Source organism: Rhinoderma darwinii, chromosome 7 (assembly GCF_050947455.1).
Source record: "Rhinoderma darwinii isolate aRhiDar2 chromosome 7, aRhiDar2.hap1, whole genome shotgun sequence".
Classification (NCBI taxonomy): domain Eukaryota; kingdom Metazoa; phylum Chordata; class Amphibia; order Anura; family Rhinodermatidae; genus Rhinoderma; species Rhinoderma darwinii.
The window spans coordinates 57413196-57440429 of NC_134693.1; the positions used below are offsets into that span (position 1 = coordinate 57413196).

General features: G+C 42.6%; 1 protein-coding gene across 1 annotated transcript in view; it reads right to left on the minus strand.

Annotated features, from left to right (window-relative positions):
* CFH (complement factor H) overlaps positions 1–27234 on the minus strand; it is a 272806-nt gene that overhangs the window by 167272 nt on the left and 78300 nt on the right. Inside the window, exon 8 of the mRNA XM_075833420.1 lies at positions 25572–25745. Within this exon, the coding sequence (XP_075689535.1) occupies positions 25572–25745 (174 nt within the window). The remainder of the gene's footprint in view (positions 1–25571; positions 25746–27234) is intronic.

The following is a 27234-nucleotide window of genomic DNA, read 5'->3' on the forward strand; positions in this document are numbered from 1 at the left end:
GAATATCACTACTTCATCCTGAAAAGGCTCTATGAAAAGGTCTAGGCCCTGCGGATTGTAGGAGGGCATATATTTGTGTAAGGGGTTTAAGAAAGTCTGGGGTACCGAGGAGACCCTAGAGAAGCCAAACACGGGGGCCACAGGGCCAAATTGAGCTACACAAGCATGGCGCAACTGGAGATAATGAAAAAAGGAAGTCCTTGGAACCCTATGACGATGCTCAAGATTGGAGAAGGATACAAAACCAGTATCAGCAGAGTAAAGGTGACCCAAAAATGAAATCCCAGACCATAGCACCACCCCCAGAAAGAACTCTAAATGTGACAGATATTGATTAGACCACAATGGCGTTCTAGATGAGTATATGGAAGCGTCAGAAACCTGAAGTATAAGATGTGCAATTTTCCAGACCCGAGCAACAGTTTGGAGCGGAAAAGTCACCAAGCAAGATGACTTGTATCTGTAAAATAAGTTGGTAAGATTCTCATAAGAGTTCATGAGTGCTCCTGCCAGTGCAGTGGCGGCGGTGCCTATGTCTAAATCGATCCACCAATGGGCATATTCTAATTGAGAGGCCAGGTAATAAAAATAAAGATATGGCACAAACATCCCACCCAAATACGTGCAAGCCTAAATCTTGGTGTGCCGCCATGCCAGTAAAAGGAGCGCAAGATGCCATCTAGATGTCTAATACACTTTTTAGGTACTAATAACGGGCAGGCATGAAACAAATAGAGGAATTTAGGGAGAAAGATCATCTTAAACAGATTAATTCTGCCATATACGGTTAAAGGGAGAGGGTGCCAGTAGTTTTATTGCTACTCAGTGGAAGCTATCAGTGGGTCCAAATTGAGTAAAGAGTAGTCCAATAAATTAAGAGACTAAAACCCCAAGCTATTTAAATTGAGTGGCTACCTGCAGGGGAACAGGGAGTGTTTGCCGGGAACATTACCGATGGAAGAGGGGGGACATAACTGATTTGGAACAATTCACAAGTAACCCTGAAAATGTACCAAAAATCTCAATAAGATCCAATAAAGAAGCCAGGGAAGGACCGTCGGCCGCCAGATAAACTAGGGTATCAGCATACAAGGACACCTTTTCAATCAGGGAACCTCTAGGAATGTCCTGTATAGTGGAACACTGGCGGATAGTCAGCACAAGGGGTTCAATAGCATGGGCAAATAAAAGTCGGGATAAGGGACAGACTTTGCGAGTACCACGCCCGAGGGGGAAGAAATCTGAGAAATCAAGATTCGTTCTAACTCGAGCAGAAGGAAACTCATATAGCAGATGGATGAAGGCAATATCTAGGGCCAAAAGTTCAACACAGAAGTATCCAAAGGTATTGCTATTTAATAAAATCAAAGGCCTTACAAGTATCAAGAGAGAGAGAATAAATCCTGGAGAAGGGTCATGATGTTGCCGTAGCAATATTAAGAAATAATCTTTGCATGTTAATGTTAGTGCCCTTCCCAAGCATAAAGCCGGTTTGGTCTGGATGCATGAGAGGCTGGATGACCCTATTCAATCTTGTGGCAAGTATCTAAGCAAGAATTTTAATATGAGTTAAGAGGGGAAATGGGATGGTAAGAATCGGATCCTTCCCTTGTTTCAGCAGCACAACAATGAGTGCTCCTTGCATAGAGGCAAGCGGGACAACCCGATCCAAGGCAGCAGAGTAAAGTTTCAGAACTCTGGGCACAAGAACATCAGTTTTATACAAATCACCAACTAAGCCTTCAAGACCTGGAGACTTGCCAGAGAATAAGGATTATATAACATTTTCATTATCACCTTCAGTGATCGGGGCATCCAATTCAGAGGCCTGAGCAGTAAAAGAAGTTACTTAGGAACTTCATCTAGTAAAACCCTAATCTAAAGACAAAAAAACAAAAAACTATCCAGGATATATCAAGCACTCATATGGGTATAATATAAAAATATATATTTTTATTAAATAGTAGAAGAAGAAAATCAATTTACGGAACCAATTCCCATGAAAAATACCAAAAAAATATATAAAGAAAACACAATTAAAAAACTACCTGGCCAGGAAATACATTATTTAGAACACAAGAAAACATTGGTATTATAAATAATAACAATTCATGAAAATGTAACCAGTGGATGTAATTACCGGACAAATTATGGAAACAAGGTCACAAATTTGAGAAGTCCCCCGTTGCGTACAGTTGAATAATAATGTAGTCACTCAAAAGAATTATATCATCGTATACATAGAAAACATATGCAATGCATAGGTAAGGAAATACATATACCACCCTTTTAGAACCAGAAGAACGTAAGCACATTAAACCTGTCAGTCATGCTTGAGGGTTTAAAGAGTAGAAGAGCCAAGTTACAGCCAACAAGCAGGGATTGAAAATGAGCATATAGGTAATCCATATTATATTAAATATACTCATCTGGTTGTGATCAGTCCAGGGTCCATCTTTTAACACTCTCAAAACTTGCTGTGACTACGAGAAGATATCAATCTTCAATAGGGTTTCCTGACCCATGGCAAGGCTCCCAGTTGTTTAACCCCTTTAGGACACAGCCTGTTTTGGCCTTGTGGACACAGCCTATTTTTTCAAATCTGACATGTGTCACTTTATGTGGTAATAACTCCGGAATGCTTTTGCCTATGCTAGCGATTCTGAGATTGTTTTCTCGTGACATATTGTACTTTATGTTAGTGAAAAAATTTGGTCGATAAATTCAATATTTATTTGTGAATAACTTAAAAATTTGCAAAAATTTGCAAAAATTAGCATTTTTCTAAATTTAAATGTATGTGCTTGTGAAACAGATAGTAATACCACACAAAATAGTTACTAGTTAACATCCCCTATATGTCTACTTTATGTTTGCATCATTTTTTTTGACGTACTTTTATTTTTCTAGGACGTTACGAGGCTTAGAACTTTAGCAGCAATTTCTCATATTTTCAATAAAATTTCAAAAGGCTATTTTTTCAGGGACCAGTTCAGTTCTGAAGTGGCTTTGAGGGCCTTATATATTAGAAAGTCCCCATAAATCACCCCATTTTGAAAACTGTACCCCTCAAGGTATTCAAAACCACATTCAGAAAATATTTTAACCCTTTAGGCATTTCACAGAAATTAAGGCAAAGTAGAGGTGAAATTTACAAATTTCATTTTTTTTGCCGAAATTCATTTGTAATAAAAAAAAATCTGTAACACAGAAGGTTTTACCAGGGAAACGCAACTCAATATTTATTGCCCAGATTCTGCAGATTTTAGAAATATCCAACATGTGGCCCTAGTGTCCTAATGGACTGAAACACAGGCCTCAGAAGCAAAGGACCACCTAGTGGATTTCGGGGCCTCCTTTTTTTAGGAATATATTTTAGGCACCATGTCAGGTTTGAGGAGGTCTTGTGGTACCTAAACAGCCGAAACCCCCCCAAAGTGACCCCATTTTGGAAACTACACCCCTCAAGGCATTTTTCTAGGGGTATAGTTAGCATATTGACCCCACAGTTTTTTTGCAGAATTTAGTGGAATTAGTCTGTGAAGATGAAAATCACCTATTTTTCTGTGGAAACATAGAATTTTTTCATTTTTACAAGGAATAAAGGAGAAAAAGCACCCCAAAATTTGTAAAGCAATTTCTCCCGATTACGGCAATACCCCATATGTGGTCGTAAACTGATGTTTGGACCCACAGCAAGGCTCAGAAGGGAGGGAGCGCCTTTTGGATTTTGGAGCGCAGATTTTGCTGGATTGGTTTTCAGTGCCATGTCGGGTTTGCAACGCCCCGGAGGGACCAAAACAGTGGAAACCCCCCAAAAGTCACCCTATTTTGGAATCTACACCCCTCAAGGAATTTTTCTAGGGGTATAGTGAGCATTTTGGCCCCTCAGGATCTTTTTTAGAGCTAGGGTGACCAAAAAACAGCGATTTTGGCGCTTTAAATTCTTTATTTATTACAACGTTCACCGTGCGCAATAAATTAAGTTTTACTTTATTCTGCCGGTCGGTACGATTACGCCGATACCATATGTGTATAGTTTTTTTTACGTTTTTCAGCGTTTGCACAATAAAATTAAGTTTCTATAAAATAATTTATTTTCTGAGACACGTTATTCTGAGCCGTAACTTTTTTATTTTTTCGTCAAAAAAGCTGTGGGAGGTCTTGTTTTTTGCGGGACGGGTTGTAGTTTTTATTGGTACCATTTTGGGGTAAATGCGACTTTTTGATCACTTTTTATTCTATATCTTGGGAGGGGTGGTGACCAAAAAATAGCGATGCTGACAGTTTTCAGTTTATTTTGTTTGCGGCGTTCACCGTGCGGAAAAATTAACATTATAGTTTCATAGATTGGGTCGTTACGAACGCGGCGATACCAAATATGTGTACTTTTTTTTAACGTTTTCATTTTTTCCCTATAATAAATGACTTATTATAGGAAAACAAAACCTTTTATTTTTACACTTTTATAAAACATTTTTATTAACTTTTTTTTTACTTTTTACACTTTATATTTTTGTTTATTAACTTTTCTTTTACTTTTTACACTTTCTTTTTTTGACCTGCAGCTCTGATCGCTGCTAGAATACATTACACTACCTAGGTAGTGTAATGTATTCCAACTGTCACTGTGACGTCACAGTCACTCTGACAGTTGGTCTACGAGGATCAGCAGAGGCTGATCCTCATAGGCTGACATACATGGCAGACCTGGGGGCCGTTGTCTGGCCCCCGGGTGCCATCACAAGCATCAGAAGCCCCCACGATTGCATGGGGGCTTCTGATGCGATACAAACCCGCTACATGCGGAGATCGCAATCGAGCCCCTCATGTAACGGGTTAATTGCCGAAATCAGCGGCGATGAGCCGCTGATCGGCAACACTGGAGAGTGTCAGCTGTCGGGGACAGCTGATCTCCAAGTTCCCGATGCACACTGTCGCCGACAGTGTGCATCGGGAACGGCACAGTGACTTTCTGTCACTCTGACAGGAAGCCTATCAGGACCAGCCGAAGGTTGGTCCTGATGGGCTTCTGTCCATGGCAGACCCGGAAGCCATTGTTTGGCTTCCGTTTTGCCATACTAACTATCGGCAGACCCCGCGATTTCGGACGGGGGTCTGCCGATATGTTAGAAGCCCCTAAAATTCGGCGATTGCACCCGATCGCCGAATTTAAGGGGTTAATGCGCCGAAATCAGCGGCAAAGGACCGCTGGCCGGCAAGAGGGGAGTGTCAGCTGTCGGCGACAGCTGACCTCCTGGTTCCCGGTGCACACTGTCGCCGACAGTGTGCACCGGGATTAACTCAGTAACTGTACGTCCTCAGTGCGGATAGGGGTTAAGGAGTAAATCTCCCTCCTCAGCTCAACTCCGTAACGAGGTGGATCAACTCCGGTGCTCAAGATACAGGTGGGTGGGATTTTAATTACTGCATGCATGCAAGTCCGGTACCTCAAAGTATGGAGCCACGGGTTAATACCCTTCAAGTAATGGTTCCTCAAGTCTGTATCAAAAGATCTTTTCCCCTCAGGTTCAAAGGCAGAGTGTGTATCGTGAGGGCCGGTAGTTGCTTGACTCTAACAAACCAAGCGTGGTGTGTGGCATGGCGCTACAAGCAGCCACGTTAGAGGTAAATGGTATGATGACGATTCTCACCACCGTGCAAAAAGTATTACGCGTTTCATCCCAGATGGGACTTCATCAGAGACAGTGAAACATATTCACAGAAGTACCTATATTTATATCATAGGCATTTAAAGGTACATTGCCTGTGTTAAATATCCCATTTAGTTACATACCAAATAATATTCGGATTATGTAAACATTTGAACTGAATTAAAATAGGTGTACAATGCACAAATCTTAATGGGAAAAAAAAGACTATTGTTTATCAAATAAGGCACATTATAGTCCTCATTCTTTGCACATAAATTTAGATAGCAATACAAAAAATTGTTTCCATAGAGGGAGGTATCACTCTCCCAAAGAAAAAAAAATTGAAAAAAATGATTATATTTTTTAATTTTTGTAGATCTTTCAAAGATCTTCATTCCTGTCTGGGGAGGTTGTCCGCAACCAGGAAGGAAGACCAGCCAAGGTCATCCAAATCTCTATTCATAGCTTCCATAAAAGTCTGGCTCCATACTTTGAGGTACCGGACTTGCATGCATGTCATTTACCATTCCAAAACGTGTCTCCCTCCCAACCAATTTGAAATTCATAAGGACTTATATCTATTTGTGAGAAAGATACTTTTAAGATTATGGCACGAGGATGGGAGGGAGACACGTGAAAGAATGGTAAATGACACAGACTTGACCTTATCTGATATGGGGACCTTGGCCGACCTGGAAGACCTTTTGAGAGAGGGACACATAGGGATGTGGATTTACACACTAGGTACTTTATCCCCCAGAGGTCTAAACAAAGAGTTTAAGTTTAATATGTTCCTTTGAAATACTTGGATTCTTGTTCTTTATACTTGATCCTCCCTTTTCTTCAAATGTGCTATTTCGTATCTGAGCTATCTTGGAGGGTGGGGACCCGGTCGATGGCCCAAAAAATATTTTTGGCACTTGACCTGCTCCCTGCCCTCTAAGGTAGTTCATTATAATAATTAATAGGAAGAATTTTTTGTTCATTAAATCACCCTTGAAACTGTATTAATGTATGGGTGGGAGGATCTTATATCAGCTGGATTGGCCGTATACCAGCGATCGAGTGGTCTTGCATCCCCCCATCCTTATACGTATCTGATAAATGATACTCTTCATGGGTTTAAATAATAAAAATGAGACTTGATCTGTCCTTTCTTTGGTCCTGGTGCCGTATGAGGTACCCTCTTATTCTCATTTAGACGTTCTGCATTGGTTGCGGGTCTTACTGTGGAGGGTGGGGACCCGGCCGATGACCTTATTAGGTGCTTGGCTGACTCCCTGCCCTCTATGACTGACCCAAGCAACCATGTCCAGATATATACAAAATTTGTATCATGATATAATTCTCTTCTTTTTTTGTGATCTTTTTTGTTTTTCTTTTGCTTCAATAGTTATTTAATTTATTCATTTTCCTTACTGATATCTATTTCAAATTCTTTCTGGTCATTTATTCTTCTTTTACTTTTCTTTATTTATTTTTTCATTATTTTTATTTATTGTGATTTTTTCTTTATATTTAATTAATATTTTTTTTATTCTTATTATTTTTTAATTATTTATTATTACATTTTTTATATTTATTTTTGTTTTATTTAATTTTTATTTATTTTTTATTTTTTATTATTTCTTACTTTTACATTTATTATTTTTCATTTTTTTTCAATTCTTTTTTCTTTGGGAGAGTGATGGAATACAATTTTTTGTATTGTTATCTAAATATATGTGCAAAGAAATGAGGACTATGATATGCCTTATTTGCTAAACAATAGTCTTGGTCATATTAATTAGCAAAAGATTATATAACAATTCTTTTTTTGATAATGATTGTTTTTCTTTCTTCATTAAGATTTGTGCATTGTAACTGTAAAGGATCTGCCAGGCTCAACTTCTGTGTATACGCCCATAGGTAATCAGTCTGCACCTAAGTCTATGTCTCTGAGACTGACTCCAGCTTCCACCACTCAGGCTGGCAGGCTTAGGAGTGGGAGAGCCTATCGCAGCCTGGCCAGACGGAGCTAGCTCCCGCCCTCTGTCTATTTATACCTGCCTTTCCTGTTCCTCCTTTGCTTGTGATTCTTCTCGTGTGGTTTCCTGGCCCAGCTACAGCTTCTAACTATTTGATCCTGCTCCATACTGACCCTGGCTTACTGACTACTCTCCTGCTCTGCGTTTGGTACCTCGTACACTCCTGGTTTGACTCGGCTCGTTCACCACTCTTGTTGCTCACGGTGTTGCCGTGGGCAACTGCCCCATTTCCCTTAGCTTTGTGTACCCTTATCTGTTTGTCTCGTGCACTTACTGAGCGTAGGGACCGCCGCCCAGTTGTACCCCGTCGCCTAGGGCGGGTCGTTGAAAGTAGGCAGGGACAGAGTGGCGGGTAGATTAGGGCTCACTTGTCCGTTTCCCTACCCCCATCATTACATAATCACAAGCCCATATACCTAGTCTACCCTGGTCCCTGACTCTACTATGGACCTCCTTGAGATCCTGGCCCAGCAAATGCAGGGTCTCTCCCTACAGGTCCAGGCTCTGGCTCAGAGGGTCAACCAGCCTGACGCTACCATGGTAGTGCCCCTCACCTCACCTCTTGAACCCCACCTCAAGTTGCCTGACCGGTTCTCAGGGGACCGGAGGACTTTTCTCTCCTTTCGGGAGAGTTGTAGGCTCTACTTTTGCTTAAAGCCTCACTCCTCAGGTTCTGAGAGCCAGCGGGTGGGTATAATTATGTCCCGGCTCCAGGAAGGGCCCCAAGAGTGGGCCTTCTCCTTGGCTCCTGACGCCCCTGAACTTTCCTCCGTTGATCGTTTCTTTTCTGCTCTCGGACTCATTTATGACGAGACTGACAGGACTGCCTTTGCCGAGAGTCAGCTGGTGACCTTACGTCAGGGTAAGAGACCTGCTGAGGAGTATTGTTCTGACTTTAGGAAGTGGTGCATAGCTTCTCGGTGGAATGACCCTGCGTTAAGGTGCCAGCTTAGGTTGGGTCTGTCGAACGCCCTGAAAGACCTGCTAGTTAGCTATCCCTCTTCTGACTCCCTAGACCAGGTTATGGCTTTAGCGGTACGACTTGACCGACGTCTCAGGGAACGACAACTTGAACGTTCTTGTGTTTTCCCCTCTGACTCCCCCATGATGCCTCCCGAGGTCCCGTTGCTTCGCTCTTCCACGGAAGACTCGGAGGTACCTATGCAACTCGGGGCCTCCGTGTCCCCCCGACAACGTAGAGAGTTCCGCAGGAAGAATGGTCTCTGCTTCTATTGTGGGGATGACAAGCATCAAGTGAACACCTGTCCTAGGCGTAAGAATAAGCAGCCGAAAAACTTCTGCGCCTAAGTGATCATCGGGGAGGTCACTTGGGCGCACAGGTATTTCCCGTAAATATGAAACGTAATAAAATCTTGCTTCCCTTTCAGGTCTCTTTTGGTGGTAGGTCTGCTACCGCCAGTGCCTTCGTGGATTCAGGGTCTTCTGCTAATATCATGTCTGTGGAATTTGCTATGTCTCTACCTATGCCTTTGATTGATTTGCCTAAACCTGTCCCGGTAGTGGGTATTGACTCCACTCCTCTTGCTAATGGTTATTTTACACAGCATACCCCTGTTTTTGAACTCCTTGTTGGCTCCATGCATTTGGAGCAGTGCTCTGTACTGTTGATGCAGGGATTATCGTCCGATTTGGTTTTAGGCCTTCCCTGGTTGCAGTTGCATAATCCCACGTTTGACTGGAATTACTGGGGAGCTTACCAAATGGGGTAATGAATGCTTGACGTCATGTTTTGCTGTTAATTCTATTTCTCCCCCTGAGCAGGTGAACACGCTACCTGAGTTTGTTCAGGACTTCGCTGATGTTTTCTCTAAGGAGGCCTCCGATGTGTTACCTCCTCATAGAGAATACGATTGCGCTATCAAATTGGTACCAGGAGCTAAGCTCCCTAAGGGTAGGATATTTAATCTTTCTTGTCCCGAACGTGAAGCCATGAGAGAGTATATCCAGGAATGCCTGGCCAAGGGTTACATTGACCCCTCTACTTCTCCGGTAGGTGCTGGCGTCTTCTTCGTAGGGAAGAAGGATGGTGGTCTTAGGCCATGCATTGACTACCGTAACTTGAATAAGGTCACTGTAAGAAACCAGTATCCCCTTCCTTTGATTCCTGATCTCTTTAATCTGGTTCAGGGGGCCCAATGGTTCTCTAAGTTTGATCTACGGGGGGCGTATAACCTTATCCGCATCAAAGAGGGGGATGAGTGGAAGACTGCGTTTAACACACCCGAAGGTCATTTCGAATACCTCGTCATGCCCTTTGGGTTGTGTAATGCTCCCGCGGTCTTCCAGAATTTCATAAATGAGATTTTAAGAGATTACCTGGGGGTATTTCTTGTTGTCTACCTTGATGACATACTGGTGTTTTCCAAGGACTTGTCCTCCCACATTGAGCATGTCAGGAAGGTGCTCCAGGTCCTTCGGGAAAACAAACTGTTTGCGAAAACCGAAAAATGTGTGTTTGGGGTACCATTTTTGGGTCAAATCCTCACTCCTCATGAATTCCGCATGGACCCTGCCAAGGTCCAGGCTGTGGCGGAATGGGTCCAACCTGCCTCCCAGAAGGTGATACAGTGTTTCTTGGGCTTCGCTAATTATTACAGGAGATTTATTGCTAACTTCTCGGTCATCGCTAAGCCTCTTACGAACCTCACTCGCAAAGGTGCTGATCTCCTCCACTGGCCTCCTGAGGCTGTCCAGGCTTTTGAGGTCCTTAAGAAGTGCTTTATCTCGGCCCCGGTGCTGGTTCAGCGCAACCAAATGGAGCCATTTATCGTGGAAGTTGACGCATCCGAGGTGGGAGTGGGGGCTGTCTTGTCCCAGGGTACCAGGTCCCTCACGCATCTCCGTCCCTGTGCCTACTTCTCCAGGAAGTTTTCGCCCACTGAGAGTAACTATGATATTGGCAACCGCGAACTCTTAGCCATTAAATGGGCATTTGAAGAGTGGCGCCACTTCCTGGAGGGGGCTAGGCACCAGGTAATGGTCCTTACCGACTACAAGAATCTGGTTTTCCTAGAATCTGCCCGGAGGCTAAACCCGAGACAAGCTCGATGGGCGCTATTTTTTACCAGATTCAACTTTTTGGTTACCTATAGGGCTGGGTCTAAAAATATTAAAGCCGATGCACTGTCGCGTAGCTTCATGGCCAGCCCTCCTTCGGAGGAAGATCCTGCTTGTATTTTGCCTCCTGGTATAATCATTTCTTCTATTGATTCTGATTTAGTCTCTGAAATTGCGGCTGATCAAGGTTCAGCTCCCGGGAACCTTCCTGAGGACAAGCTGTTTGTTCCCCTGCAATTCCGGCTAAGAGTACTTAGGGAAAATCATGATTCCGCACTATCTGGTCATCCAGGCGTCCTGGGTACCAAACACCTCATTGCCAGAAACTATTGGTGGCCTGGGTTGCCTAAAGACATTAAGGCCTACGTCGCCGCTTGTGAGGTTTGTGCTAGGTCCAAGACTCCCAGGTCCCGACCATCGGGCTTACTACGTTCTTTGCCCATTCCCCAAAGACCTTGGACCCATATCTTCATGGATTTTATCACCGATTTGCCAACATCTCAAGGCAAGTCGGTGGTGTGGGTTGTAGTAGACCGCTTCAGTAAGATGTGCCACTTTGTGCCCCTCAAGAAACTACCGAATGCCAAGACGTTAGCTACCTTGTTTGTCAAACACATCCTGCGTCTCCATGGGGTCCCTGTCAATATTGTTTCGGACAGAGGGGTACAATTTGTTTCATTGTTTTGGAGAGCCTTCTGTAAAAAGTTGGAGATTGATCTGTACTTCTCCTCTGCCTTCCATCCTGAAACTAATGGCCAAACTGAGAGGACTAATCAATCTCTAGAACAATATTTAAGGTGTTTTATCTCTGACTGTCAATATGATTGGGTCTCATTCATTCCCCTCACCGAATTTTCCCTTAATAACCGGGTCAGTAACTCGTCAGGGGTCTCCCCCTTTTTCTGTAATTTTGGGTTTAATCCACGGTTCTCCTCCGTTTCACCTGGTAGTTCCAACAATCCCGAGGTAGAGGTCGTTCATCGGGAACTGTGCACAGTCTGGGCCCAGGTTCAGAAGAACCTAGAGGCGTCCCAGAGCGTACAAAAAACTCAGGCTGATAGAAGACGTTCTGCTAACCCCTTGTTTATGGTCGGGGATCTGGTGTGGTTATCGTCTAGGAACTTGCGCCTTAGGGTTCCGTCCAAGAAGTTTGCTCCCCGGTTTATTGGGCCGTATAAGGTCATTGAAGTCCTCAATCCTGTCTCCTTCTGACTGGAGCTGCCCCCATCTTTTCGAATACACGACGTGTTTCATGCCTCCCTCCTTAAACGCTGCTCCCCGTCCTTGGCTCCCTCGAGGAAACCTCCTGTTCCCGTTCTCACCCCGGAGCTGGTGGAATTCGAGCTGGCCAAGATTGTGGACAGCAAGATGGTCCAAGGCTCCCTCCAGTACCTGGTCCATTGGAGAGGATACGGGCCTGAGGAGAGGACTTGGGTACCCGCCCGGGATGTTCACGCTGGGGTATTGGTCAGGAAGTTCCACCTTCGTTTCCCCAAAAACCAGGTCCACTTAGAAAGGGTCCGGTGGCCCCTCATAAAAGGGTTGGTACTGTAAAGGATCTGCCAGGCTCAACTTCTGTGTATACGCCCATAGGTAATCAGTCTGCACCTGAGTCTATGTCTCTGAGACTGACTCCAGCTTCCACCACTCAGGCTGGCAGGCTTAGGAGTGGGAGAGCCTATCGCAGCCTGGCCAGACGGAGCTAGCTCCCGCCCTCTGTCTATTTATACCTGCCTTTCCTGTTCCTCCTTTGCTTGTGATTCTTCTCGTGTGGTTTCCTGGCCCAGCTACAGCTTCTAACTATTTGATCCTGCTCCATACTGACCCTGGCTTACTGACTACTCTCCTGCTCTGCGTTTGGTACCTCGTACACTCCTGGTTTGACTCGGCTCGTTCACCACTCTTTTTGCTCACGGTGTTGCCGTGGGCAACTGCCCCATTTCCCTTAGCTTTGTGTACCCTTGTCTGTTTGTCTCGTGCACTTACTGAGCGTAGGGACCGCCGCCCAGTTGTACCCCGTCGCCTAGGGCGGGTCGTTGCAAGTAGGCAGGGACAGAGTGGCGGGTAGATTAGGGCTCACTTGTCCGTTTCCCTACCCCCATCATTACAGTACACCTATTTTAATTGAGTTCAAATGTTTAAATAATCCTAATATTATTTGGTATAGTACTAATTGGGATATTTAACACAGGCAACATACCTTTAAATGCCTATGATATAAATATAGGTACTTCTGTGAATATGTTTCACTGTCTGTGATGAAGTCCCAGCTGGGATTAAACGCGTAAGACGTTTTGCACGGTGGTGAGAGACGTCATCACACCGTTTACCGCTGACGTGGTTGCTTGTAGCGCCATGCCACAAACCACGCTTGGCTTGTTAGAGTCAAGCAGCTACCGGCCCTCACGATACACACTCTACCTTTGAACCTGAGGGGAAAAGATCTTTTGATATGGACAAGGAACGAGGAACCATTACTTGAAGGGTATTAACTCGTGACTCCATACTTTGAGGTACCGGACTTGCATGCATGCAGTAATTAAAATCCCATCCACCTGTATTTTGAGCACCGGAGATGATCCACCTCGTTTCGGAGTTGAGGTGAGGAGGGAGATTTACTCCTTAAACAACTGGGAGCCTTGCCATGGGTGAGGAAACCCTATTGAAGATCGATATCTTCTCGTAGTCACAGGAAGTTTTGAGAGTGTTAACAGATGGACCCTGGACTGATCACAACCAGATGAGTATATTTAATCTAATCTGGATTACCTATACGCTCATTTTCAATCCCTGCTTGCTGGCTGTAACTTGGCTCTTCTACCCATTTAGCCCACAAGCATGACTGACAGGTTCAGTGTGCTTACGTTCTTCTGGTTTTAACTCCTTCCTGACCGCCCACTGTCTTTTGACATCAGGCGGTGCAGGTGCTTAGTCTGCAACGACGTCTTTTGGCGTCGCTGTAGGAGAGGCTGATGAGCTCTCATCCTCTAAGCAGGAGCTGTAACTTACAGCTCCTGATCTTAGAGGAGTCTCCTGAACACAGCTGAGGTCGAAAAGCATTCGGACCCCAGCTGTTTAACCCTTTGATTACCGCGGTCCGTGACCGCGGCATGATCAAAGGGAATTCCCCTCTTTGATTGCATCACCTGGATTCCGGTGATGCGATCAAACAATGGGGAATCCCTCTGCAGTCAGCCCTGGGGACCTACAAAGGACCCCAGGGCTGTCTGTTCCATTTGCCTGCTGTTCGGGCACACTATGTGCTGCCCTAACATAAGCCTGTGTCATAGTGACACAGTGTAATGTATTAGCATACAGGAGTATGCTAATACATTACAAGTAAAAAAAAAAGTTACAAATAAAGTTATCCCTTGATGGGATTAAAAAAAAAAAGTAACAAAAAAAAGAAATAAATAAAAAAAGTCCAAAAAAGAGTCTTTATTTTGCATAAAATTCATTTTATTGCCCCTACACTAAATAAAAACAAAAAACCTGCACATATTAGGTATCTACACGACCATAATGACCTGAAGAATTAATCGAATGGGTTATTTAGCGTGAAACATGAACGGGATAAAAAATAAACAAGAAAAACTATACCGAGAATCGCATTTTCCTATATTCACTCTGTAAAAAAAGTTTTTTTTACCCTCAAACTGTGGGAAAAAAAAAATACCATTTCTCTTGCACTAAACAAGGCCTCATACATCCACGTCAGTGAAAAAATAAAAAAGTTATGGCTGCTGAAAGGCAGAGAGGCAAAAACCGAAAAATTTAGCTGTTCATTAAAGGGAATGTGTTGCCAGCAAAACATGTTTTTTTTTTTAAATTAAACATTTAGTGTGTAGGTGATTAAACATTGTTCAAATTTTTTTTATTTTTTTCACGAGTCAGGAAATATTATAAATTAGATTCTAATTTATAATATTTCCCATTGCTGGTCACTAGATGGAGCTATTCCCAAAATTGCAGCATTGCATTTGGTAAAGCAACCACTTTGCTTTTTGCTGCAAAATTGGGAAAAAAGCACTCGCTCTAGTGAGCTCTGAGAATCCCCCCCTCCTTTATCCTGGCTAGCCTCCTACACTGTGTGTCGCCATTTTTTGAGCTAACACACAGTGTAGTAGGTTTACATACAGTAGTAAACACACACAAACACGAACCTACATAGAAATCGCTTACCTGCTCCTGCCGCCGCGGCTCCCTCCGGCCTGTCCGCTCCGTCTGCTGCCGCTGGTCCAAGTGCACAAGTCCGGAAGCCGCGACCGGAAGTAGTAATCTTACTGTCCGGCCGCGACTTCCAGTCCACAGGAAAATGGCGCCAGACGGCGCACATTTCAAATTGGACTGTGTGGGAGCGGCGCATGCGCAGTTCCCACACAGACGGCGTACACAGAAGTGGATGGGACGGGTCCCGTTCGCAGTCCCTATGGGACTGTGGCTGCCGTATTCCATGTCTGTATGTGTCGTTAATCGACACATACAGAAATGGAAAAAAAAATGGCAGCCCCCATAGGGAAGAAAAAGTGAAAAAATAGAAAAAAGTAACACACAAACACACAAATAAATAAAAACGTTTTTAATAAAACACTAACATTAAACTGACATGAATTTTTTTTTTGTGATGACACTGTTCCTTTAAGGTCTTTTCAGGCCGGGTTATTAAGGGATTAAAAGGGTGGTATATGTATTTCCTTACCTATGCATTTCATATGTTTTCTCTGTATATGATGATATAATTCTTTTGAGTGACTACATTATTATTCAACTGTACGCAACGGGGGACTTCTCAAATTTGTGACCTTGTTTCCATAATTTGTCCGGTAACTACATCAACTGGTTACATTTTCATGAATTGTTATTATTTATAATACCAATGTTTTCTTGTGTTCTAAATAATGTATTTCCTGGCCATGTAGTTTTTTAATTGTGTTTCCTTTATATATTTTTTTGGTATTTTTCATGGGAATTGGTTCCGTAAATTGATTTTCTTCTTCTACTATTTAATAAAATTAAATATTTTTATATTATACCCATATGAGTGCTTGATATATCCTGGATAGTTTTTTGCTTTTTTTGTCTTTAGTTTTAATTACTAGGATGGCACCGTGTGGCATTAGGGCCACAAAATCTTTTGGGTTATTGGATATCTAATCCTTTTCTCTGCAGTAAAACCCTAATCAGCTGAGAGTGGACACAACACTTTAGGTGTAGTACACATGCTGCCTTTCTAGCAGACAACAGACAAGATAGAGGCACATGGGCGTTCACAGTGTAACAAATTTGCCAACTATTTACCATTTTTATCCCCGTATTCAAACATTGACGCCTCAGCAGACAACATAAGTTTTTTAGTTTGTTCTTTAGTAAGAAACACCCTCTGTGCGTGCGCCCATTTACTCTTGGAAGTAGGTTGGGGATTTGCAATATACTCCTGCTTGGCTCTCTGCACATCCTTTAGTAGCAAAGCCTCCCTGTCTCTATGTATACATCTCTGCCCCACCACCCCTGCCATGAAAGCTACTCTAATAGTGGCCTTTTAAGCATCCCATTTAATTAGGGGATCCGTGTGAAGGGAGTTCAATGCCCAGAAGCCTTCATGGGTATTGGAGACCACCGCAGACACCACAGGTGAGGTTAACCAGGCAGGATGAAGCCTCCAAACCCTAGAGCCAGACGGAGGCCCAGCTAGAAATATTAAAATAAGGACAGAATGATCTGATATTCCCTTAGGAGTAAAGACAATAGAAGAAATTGGCGGTAACAGGTCTTGGGAGGCAAACGCTAAATAAATTCTGGAAAACGTATGTTTTGTGGAGTAGTATGTATACTTTCTATTCACAGGGAATTTCTACATACATCTGTAAGATTGAGTGCTAAAGGAGTTAAGATATGCAGAGGCCGCGTCAGGATCTACCGTACGATGCATAGAGGCATCATGAACCACATTAAAATCCCCAACACAAAGGATCGGGCCCACAAAGGACTCAGGCTACTTGCTACACGTCAATAGGAAGACTTTTTGCAAACAGGAGAAGCACCCCACCGGAGTAGTTGGAGTACGTAGAGTGATAACCCTGTGCAAGTAACGCACGCTTAAGGGCCAACATATTTTATCCTGTCAAATGGGACTCTTACATTTGGAGTTTAACCATTGTGCACATTCCATTAGCACCTTAATGGGCGCCATAACTAAAATATATATTATAGCCGGAGACCATCTATCACCAAAGAAGAGAAGGGAGGCAGGGACTGGAGTGCACACATACACACACACACACACATAGATAGTTCCCCGCTGAAAAAAAACATGTCAAGCACTTAAACTGGATAAGTGCAAACCTATACCCACTTACTAGTGGACAGAAGAACAGTGGTCCCAGACTAATCTACTAACGATCACATTTGTATAGTCCCGAGACCTGACCCTAAGAAGGGAAAGAATGAGGAACATGTTTGGTAAAACTTCATAAATCTGAATAAACTTCATAGTGAAAGAAAATAATCCCTGAGTAACTGACTGAGTAGAGCAGCTAAATAATTTAAAATATCACAAGGCAGGGCAACAAAAGTCTCAAGCAGGTGGAACAACACCACCAGTTATCTGAGGTGCAGCTTCCAGCCAGGGTCTCAACAGGGATCGTGAAAAATCCGGTGGTAGAGCCATCTACAACTCTCAATTTGGCTGGGTATAACATGGCATATTTGTAACCCTTCTCCCTTAGTTTCTTGTGGTTTTCCGTGAATTTGATGCCCTGCTTCTGTATGAAAAAAGAGAATAGATTCGGAGTATGTATAAAATATAACTTTTACTATATTTTTTTTAAGAACATTTATGAAGTAAAAAAACATATATACATAGAGATTTCATATCTCAATTATACATGCATTTTTTCATGATATGTATTTCCATGAAATTTTTTAAGACAGCAAATTGTCCACCTCTGTAAGGGTTATTAATCTGTATTATTTATCTTCTCTAGAGGTTTCACTAACATTTGTTATTTAATTTGTCTTGCATAAATGACATTTAGAAGTAATATGGAGATTTAGGGACTGTTGCCCTCCTACCCTTTTTTTTTGTGTTAATAGTCCTCCATCAATTCTGTCAAATGCCAAGAGAGTGGAAAACCTCTTTTCAATGAAAAATAGTGAATGAATGTCCTTCCAACGCGTGTCCCCTTGACCAAACGATTCCTCAGAGGAGATAGGTCAACAGAGCACCTTTATCCAGATTCAGTGGATGCTGCTAAAAGATTATTATGGCTGTCTGTTTTTCAAAGGAAGCTTTCCAGTGGAAGCATGCATGCAGTGGTAAGAAATCAACCTTCCCATTTGGGAAATCAACGCCTGTTCCTGGCGTCTGACGTCACTATACTGAAGGATTCCCCGTCCTATTTATATCTGGTAACCCCCCCTTCTAATTCTCTCCTTTCCTCCCCGCACACACCTCCCTGTGACGTTTGGGGGCGTGTGCTGGGCAGGGGGTGATGACTCACCGCGCGTCCGCAGCCCCACCGGCAACAGACTAAGTCCGAGTGCCAGCAAAGACTGCGATCGCACCGCGAGCCACCGCCCCCCAATCCGCCAAAGCATCGGAATCGAGTGCAGTCCTCCCTCTCACAAAAGGGAGATAAGTTGGGTCTGCACACAGCGATTACGATTGTCCGCTGTGTGGAGACGCGTTGTCAAGGTGATGAAGCACTATTGGGCTCCACCCCTTGTTGATTCATTGGTCGTGACGTTTCACCAACCTCCTTCTCATTGGCCCAGTTCGCAGCATCTATAACAGGCGCTGCAGAACTACGCCAGAGTAGGTAAACAAAGAGACAGGATTAACATGTCTCCTGCTTGAGAGTAGTAAGCCCGATGGGTGGGTCGGGGGTGATGGGGGGGATTAGGTTATTGGCATTAGTAGGGTGCATGAATGTCGAAGGTATAGGTGCCTAAATCGACACCCATGCACCCCACATATCAAAAAGGGTTTTTCAATCACCAGTTTGAACTTGCTATTTTTTTACGGAATCTATTTTATATAATTATGTGATTTTGGTATTGAAGATATTTAGTGGCAAAACAACAGACTGTAAAACTGTCCATAAAACAAGTATAGATTACAAAAGGCAGAGAATATAACTTTATCTCTTCAGAATTATGAAGGAAAATTTTTTGAAAGGTGTATTGTTTAGAATGATGCATACAGGATTGTTTTAGATGAAGCATGTATAGTCGAGTTGTTCATTTAGCCCATTTGGTGCAGTTGACCCTAACTTAACCCCTTCCCGACATTTGTCGTAAGTATACGTCATGGAAAGCCAGTGCTTCCCGCAAAATGTTGTATACTTACGCCAAATGTCTGCCACCGGCTCAGAAGCTGAGCCGGTGCTATCATCGCCGGATCTCAGCTGTATCTTACAGCTGACATCCGGCTGTAATGGCGGGAACCGAAATGAGCTTCGATCCCCGCCATTAACCCCTTCAATGCAGCGTTCAAACATGATCGCTACATTTAAGCTGTTTGCAGCTCATCGGAACCCCAGCAATGAAATTGCTGGGGTTACGGTGGCTGCAATGGCAACCGGAGGCCTAATACTGGCCTCCCGGTCTGCCCAGCACGGAAGTCGGTCAAAATCAGCCCGGCGGCGGTGCCTAATCGGCTTCCGTAGCCACCGGCAAGATGGCGCCGGCTCAGGAGCTGATCCGGCGTCATCAGCGGTGAAAGTCAGCTGTATGTTACAGAAGGATGTTAATTAGGAACAATTTTGTGTGTTATAACTGCCTGTCTTAAAATGTTAATTTTTGCAATGTTTCGCTAAATTTTGGTGTTTTTCACAATTAAATACTGAATATATCGAGCAAATTTTGCCAGTAACTTAAAGTCCAATGTGTCACGAGAAAACAATCTCAGAATCGCTTGGATAGGTAAAAGCATTCCGGAGTTATTACCACATAAAGTGAAACATGTCAGATTTGAAAATTGAGGCTCTGTCAGGAAGGTCAAAAGTGGCTAAAGAGGGAAGGGGTTAAAGATCCATTTTGATTCTTTTTGTAATAGTGCTCTGTCGATGTCTGCTTTATATATACCAAGTTTCATGATCCTGCACAGAGGAGATGCCAGAGCCCGATGCGCGTTTCGGCAGATGCCTTCATCCGGGGCATGATCCTCCTCTGTGCAGGATCATGAACCTTGGTATGTACCTCCATTTGTACAGGCATTTGTTCAATATTTCCTAGGGCTGTGTGCAACTTTTGTTGTTTGGCCGTTCAGTTTGCTGCCTGTGTTTTGCATGTCCGTTACATAGACATACACTGTAGTGGCTTTTTGTACCTGCATTAGCAATTTATATTGCATTGGTATCTACTCATATATCCCTTACTTTGTGTATGCCAGGCACAGTCAGCATACTTTTACATATCCTCATTCACACGCCTGAATTTTTTCCATATATCTATGTTCGTACCCTGATTACACTTTATTGAGTCCTGCATAGGTTGACGCCTCTTTTTAACATTTTTGTATCTGTTTATAAACTATTTTTTATTACTTATTACGTGTGTGCCAGTATTTGACCTCTTTTGTTTGTAGGTTACTCTACAATTGTTTTAAGTTAGAGCTCCAGGAAAGCCACAGGGTGTGAACCCTCAGTATTTTCAAGTAGTTCAACAATATGAATATTATTGCGCCTCAGGTGATTTTCAAACCCATTGGCTGGTTTGACAAAAACTGACACCCAAATAGCCGGAGGCATGGTCTTGAAAATTGCTCGTTTTTTTGCTGAACTAGCATGTATTTAAGACAAAACAGTGGAGGAGGCATTTTCACCCATGACATACAGTAACTTATATGGGGGGGTCCTCCATTGCAGATTTATCACCAATAGGGGGCCGATCTCCGCATACCACCTCTCATGGTATATCGTAAAGAATACAGATGCAACACAATGTCTCAGTATACAGTTAGAGTTAAAGAAAGAAAGTAACAGCAATCACAGTACACTGCCGGAGAGTCCAACTCCAGGTGAATAAAAGTTACAGCATGTAGGCAGTGCAGCCTGTACCTCCACTCTAGAAGCACCTCCACACTAGAAGTAGTTTGTAGATATACCCAGCCCAAGTTCAAAGACACAGTCTCAATATTCTGACCTCCACTGGCCACTGCAGAATCGCAGAAGGGGGGAGCACCCCAAAAACGGTGGAAACAGTCCAAACAGACGTGGATAGGGCGAGGGAAAATGATCCCAAGTGGATTGTCGACCTCACAAGGCCGCATTCTCAAAATGGTACCTCCGGGAGAATAAGGGACATCCGTCCACCGGGGAGTACAGGTGGGAAACCTGCAGCCTTTCCTGTCTGCTAGAGTGTGGAGGTAATCTCTTCAGCGTAGCGGATAGTTCAGGCACAAGCCGGATTTACATACGGCCCAGGTGTCCCACTGAGGCACCACTCTGGGGATGAAATAAAACCGTGTAGGATAGGGAAGCCCGAAATTGCCGATGTAACGGCTTTATGAAGGGGAGTAGGTAAAGTACTGTGCAGGTTTCAGTGTATAGAGGCAGCATGGTGATGTTCTACTCAGGATGCCGGGTTAAGGATCTCGGGAGCTAAGTGAAGCACATCTGCTCAGGTAGACATCCGGCCACGCCACTTGCCCTTGCCACTTCACCAGAAATGTACTCTCTGCGGTTGGTACCAATACCAACACTCAGTCACCTGGGTTAAAGGTTCTAACTTTAGCCGACCTGTTGCAGACATGGCTTTGAGCCCCTTGAGCCTGTTTTAAGTGTTCCTTTACTATTGGCATAACAGCAGCAATTTTGTCTTGCATTAGATTAATACTCTCTACTACTCTCCTGCAGGGTGTGTTTTTGTTCCCAGGTTTCCTTAGCAATGGGTGTCTGCCATACACAAGATCAAATGTGGATAAACCTGTGGAGGACTGTGGAACTGCATGGATTGCAAACATTAAAGAGGCTCTTTCACCAGATTTTCAAACCCCTATCTCATATTGCAGCAGATCGGCGCTGCAATGTAGATAACAGTAACGTTTTTGTTTTTTTTTCAAAAACAAGCATTTTTGGCCAAGTTATGACCATATTTATATTTATGCAAATGAGCCTTTCTTATGTACAACTGGGCGTGTTTAAAGTTATGTCCAACTGGGTGTGTATTGTGTTTGTTACATCTGGGCATTTTTACTTGTTTTACTAGCTGGGCGTTGTGAATAGAAGTGTATGATGCTGACGAATCAGCATCATCCACTTCTCTTCGTTACCACCCAGCTTCTGGCAGTTCACAGACACACAGTGTGTCCTCACTCATCCGACGCGATGAAGTTCCTGTGGGAGGAAGTGAGTGACGTCACAGCGTGATCTCGCGAGGACACACTGTGTGTCTGTGCACTGCCAGAACATATGTGGCCCTGATCACCAACTTCAGACTCTGGTCAGGACCTCAAAGTCCCACTAGCACTTGGCCTTGCTGCTTGTTCCACCTTCGAGCCACTTCCCTCCAAGACATCTCTCACCCCTCTCCCAGTGTGCACAGTTTTATCAGTTGTCCTGGTTGATTTATTGTCCCTGGGGCTGGTGCATCCGGGAGATGCATGGAGTAGCTCTTCTGTTGCACTGTACCTCTCCACGGGGTTCACCATATTGTCATTTGTAGGTCCCGCATGTACTGCGGCTTGTGCAGACGGTATCACTCCTCGGGTCCCTTGTGCGCCAGGGCTTTCTCCTGTACCTTGCTGGTCTGACAATGCCTGACCAGGCACAGATAACATTTCCCTCAGTAGGCTAAATGTCTCATCTTGCTTGGCCGGATCTTGTTGCTGCTGCAGCATCATTCGTTGTTGCAGAAGGATAACCTGTCCAAACTGCTTAACCAAGTCCTCCAGCATTCTGACTCTTCCCTCTATGCAGTTCTCCTAGCAAAAATTCCTTTAGAGTTTGTGTCTCTTTAAGACTGCCCGCATTCTCCACCATATGTGGGAATTAGCTCTGTAGCGGTAGGCAAAAATAAAGTCAGAGACAGTGACACAGTAGTTCTTTTCCTAACAGTTGCTCTGCCTGTTCTTTATTTTTTGCAAAATATAAAATAAAAATGTACAGCCTTTATATTCAGGCACAAAACACAAATTAACCTGCGCTCTGCTGAGCACTAAATAAACATGCTTTTTCCCTCACTATACGAGTGGCATACTACCAATCACCCGAAAACAAAATTAAAATCGTGTGATACCTGAATTGCTTTTATCTCACCCAGCTTTCCCTGGATGGGATAGATACTTCCTGGAGCCTAGTACACATATGAGAGGAATCTTGGGGAAATATACCAATCCCCTACCACTTTTCCTGTTACTGTCTCACAATACAAAATCTCCATAACAAGCCAATTGCCTCTAGATGGATAACGACAACATTACAAATGGCTTTATTGTTAATTTGAAAGAGATATACTATAAATTCTTATGGAAACACAGGTTACGTGTAGTGCTTGGTTATAATGACAACGAGAGATTTACGGGTCCCATGAGACAAGAGGCAAAACAAAACAAACAGGTGGAAAAATATCAGCTTTGGGGACGTTCCCACTTCAGTTATTTAACTAAGCATAGAGCAACTGATACTGTATGAGGAGCAAACAGGAAACACATAACTAGCAGCGTCCAGTAGCTGATAAAGGGCAAAAAGATTGAAACCACAAAATTAAAGCTAACTTAGCATTCGGGTTGCCTGGGGAACTGCCGAAGTTACAAAAGTTCAAATAAAATGTGAAAATTAGGAAGCAATTAAAGGAAATTAATGAAATGACTCAAGGTAAAAGTATTAATAAAATGTAAATATAAATTAAAATATAATTGAAATATAATTATAATTAGTAAGGCTACAATGAAAAGACCGGCGGAGAAATATTCTTGTGGCAATAACTATTGTTTTGGTTATCATTCTTGAATTTATTGTCCACAGTTCTGTCGATGTTGTCTATAGATGTGATTCTATGATAAGAGAAATCACCCCATTATCCAGAGTACAATGATTCAAAATACTATGTTTAACGGCCTAGCTCCTTTGTCTTACGTAATTTGTTTGATTGCACTGCGCACTCCGGCAAGCAATGCAAACAGCAGGATCAGGCTGTCATACAGACAGCCTGATTCTATATAACAGGGAAGTGAAAAAATGAGTTCACTGTCAAAAACAATCCTGAATACAACGATCATGTTGAGCACTGTGTTCCGGACTGCAAAAGCCATTGCTTCCACTGACCCCATGACATCATTATTGACATCACATGGATTCCCTGTGCAGAGGGTATTTAAAACGCATGCAGAAATAATATAGTGTTATATTGAATTTATTGTTGCTGAAAGTGGTACAACCAATTATGTTATGTTATATTGTTGCCTCAATAAATTAGTCGTATCTCTGGCTGTCCGTGAGCCACAAAGTTAAATCTACGCCAGCTACGAGCTATCTGCGCTATCATTTATGCCAGTTTCTGTCGTAAACTAAAGTCAATTTTTGGGAATGCGAAAGGTCTCTTCCCTTCTGCTAAGCCCCGCCCACTTTTTTAGTAAAGTGGCGAGAGCAGCGCAATGTTTTTTTTTTTTTAATATGAAGCTTTTGCAACTTTTCTACGACAAAAACACTGGTGTATAAAGAATAATAAATCCCCCCTAAGTGTTTGTGCACCAATTTGGCAAATGAGATTCAATGTAGGGTGTGATCATAGGGGAAACAAAGTTTGATCCACATTTTCCACCTTCCCCTGATTGAACTTAATGCACACGTTTCTTTTTTTCTAACCGTACTGTGCAACTATATATAACTTTTAGTTATCTTTGTTTTTCTAAAAATATCATAATAATCCGTAGACTGTTTTATATATGTACTTATGTTCCCCTTGTCTGATGTTATGTTTTGTTTAAACCTTTGGCATCATCCACCATACATTTACGGTACTATGTAGCTGGCATCAATTACCGCTAACACACTGCTGGCAACGTAAAGAACTCTGATCCCGGCCGTTTAGCTCTTCAGATCAATACTGGCTGCAGAGTCTATCATCTATCTATCTGTCTATCTATCTATCTATCTATCTATCTATCTATCTATCTATCTATCTATCTATCTATCTATCTATCTATCTATCTATCTATCTATCTATCTATCTATCTATCTATCTATCTATCTATCTATCTATCTATCTATCTATCTAGTTTATATGTTAATGCTGTATTTGGAATAAATGAGAACTTCTTGTCCAATGTGGATAAAGTCCACTTTTCCAAAAAGAATGTTGTTGCTGTATTTTTTCGTATGTTGGGTTCACATAAGGCAATATTCACATGGTTCATAACAGCATTACAATTGCATCAACAACGTACTATGGTGAGAAAAATGATCCTATTACTTAAAACCACATAAATAAAAGAACATTTTAGTCATAGTATTAAAAAATAAACTTGGAGGACATTGCTTGTATCAATAGGAAAAACTCATTGTTTTCTCTTTTACTCTTTCTTTACAGTTAGGAATGATCAAGATATGTTTTATGCTAAAAAGAGTGGAATAATAAGTTTCAAGATCTCTGCTTGCAGTCATTCAATGGGAACCCTCATTGTTCATTTCACAATGAATGACTAAAAAAAGTGATTGTGAAAAAGATCATGAACTGATAAGTATAATTAAAAATGTTATAACTTTTCATTGCACTATGAAGCTTACTTTGCTTAAACGATAAAACCCCATTAAGTTAAAGTTACTCTTTAATTTTTGGGAGAGTTACAATATTTAACTAGTTAGATACTTACGTAAGCATTTTGGTTTAGGATTCCATCCATTATTAGTACAGTGGATTATTTTCCAGTCATATGGTATAAAATTTCTCTCACACCGATAATACAAATATCTTCCAACATCTTTTGGATAATAGTAATCATAGTCAATTAGTCCATGTTTTATGTCGGGTCTGTCACATTTTTTACCTGCAGAAATATAACAGTAAAAAGAGAACTTTTAGATGTAACGCCCAAAAAGTTTTGACAAGACCCCTAAAACTAAGAAGATCTCAAGCTACTGTAGCTGTAGTCAATGGTGGATATGGCTGACAAAGCAAAGACAATCATTGATCAGATGACCATCTGCACTTTTTGCACTGCCTTAAAACTTTTTCAGATATTGATTGTTAAAAGCTCTTTTTTACTTTCCTGCACATGCATGATCCTATTTAAGTTAGTTATTTTTGGATTGTCTAACATATTTAAGTATTTTACTTAGCAAGGTTTTAGTAACCATTTTTTTCTATATCCGGGCTGTGCAATGCAACACTATTTAACTGGAATTTGTATAAAAGGTTGATCTTGATGAACCGAGTTACATAGTTAGGCCTCATGCACAGGACCATGCCTGTAATCACGAGCTGCCCACATTTTCGGGCGCAATGCTTCCAAAAAAGTATGGCAGCACAGCCCATAAAAAGCAAAAGAGCGGACATGTCCTATCTTTTGCGGTACACTGCCACGGCCTGGACACCTTCCCGTAGATAAACGGGAAGGTGTCCGTGGATAATAGAAGTGAATTGGTTCATAATTGCGGTCCGCAATTACAGACGGTTTTTACGGTCGTGTGCATGGGGCCTTAGACCGGGTTCACATGTAGGGTAAATATTGCAGATTTTACGCAACAGATTTTCGTTGCGGAAAATCCACAGCATAATACAGTAGCAGCAGGCTGGATTAGAGTTGAACAAATCTTATCCACACACTATGTAAATGATAAGCAGACAAAACGCTCAGAAATTGACCTGTGGTGCGTTTTTTAATCCGCAGCATGTCAATTGCATTTGCGCAATCGCTGCTTTTTTTGTTGCAGGTTTTCCCCAATTATTTCCATGGAGAGGTAAGACCTGCAACAAATAGCAGATGTTGTAATTTTTGTGGCAGAAGAGCTGCGATTCGTTTACCTCGTTTACCTGGTTTACCTCGTAATCTCGCGAGATTACGCGTGGCTTGCTGGAATCTCACAGAAAAGTTTCAGAAGTGTCAGGATTCTGAATACACATGACGTCCAGGCTGGAGCTGACGGTTCCCTAATCCACCATTGTATTCGACTGTATCTGCGTCCAGAGGACGCAGATTCAGTTGGATAGTGGGACATGTGGCACGTGACAGCGCCTGATATCCGAGACTGTCCCACTGAATCCGAGATAGTTGAGAGGTATGTGCCTTGCTGATATGTGCTGCTTGATGTATATATTTTTATAACTGTTCTCTGGTTACAGATACTATGATATATATATACAGTATGTATATATTGTTTTTGCTATGCTTCCATCTAGTGGCCAGGCTGCATTATTCATTGATGTGATGTAATTGTATGCAAAGGACCTTTGGTGATAAGGCCTTCTATGCATGTCCTTTAAATCAGCAGTAGCCACTGAGGAGGAAGTGGGATAGAAGCTATGATTGTTGGCTC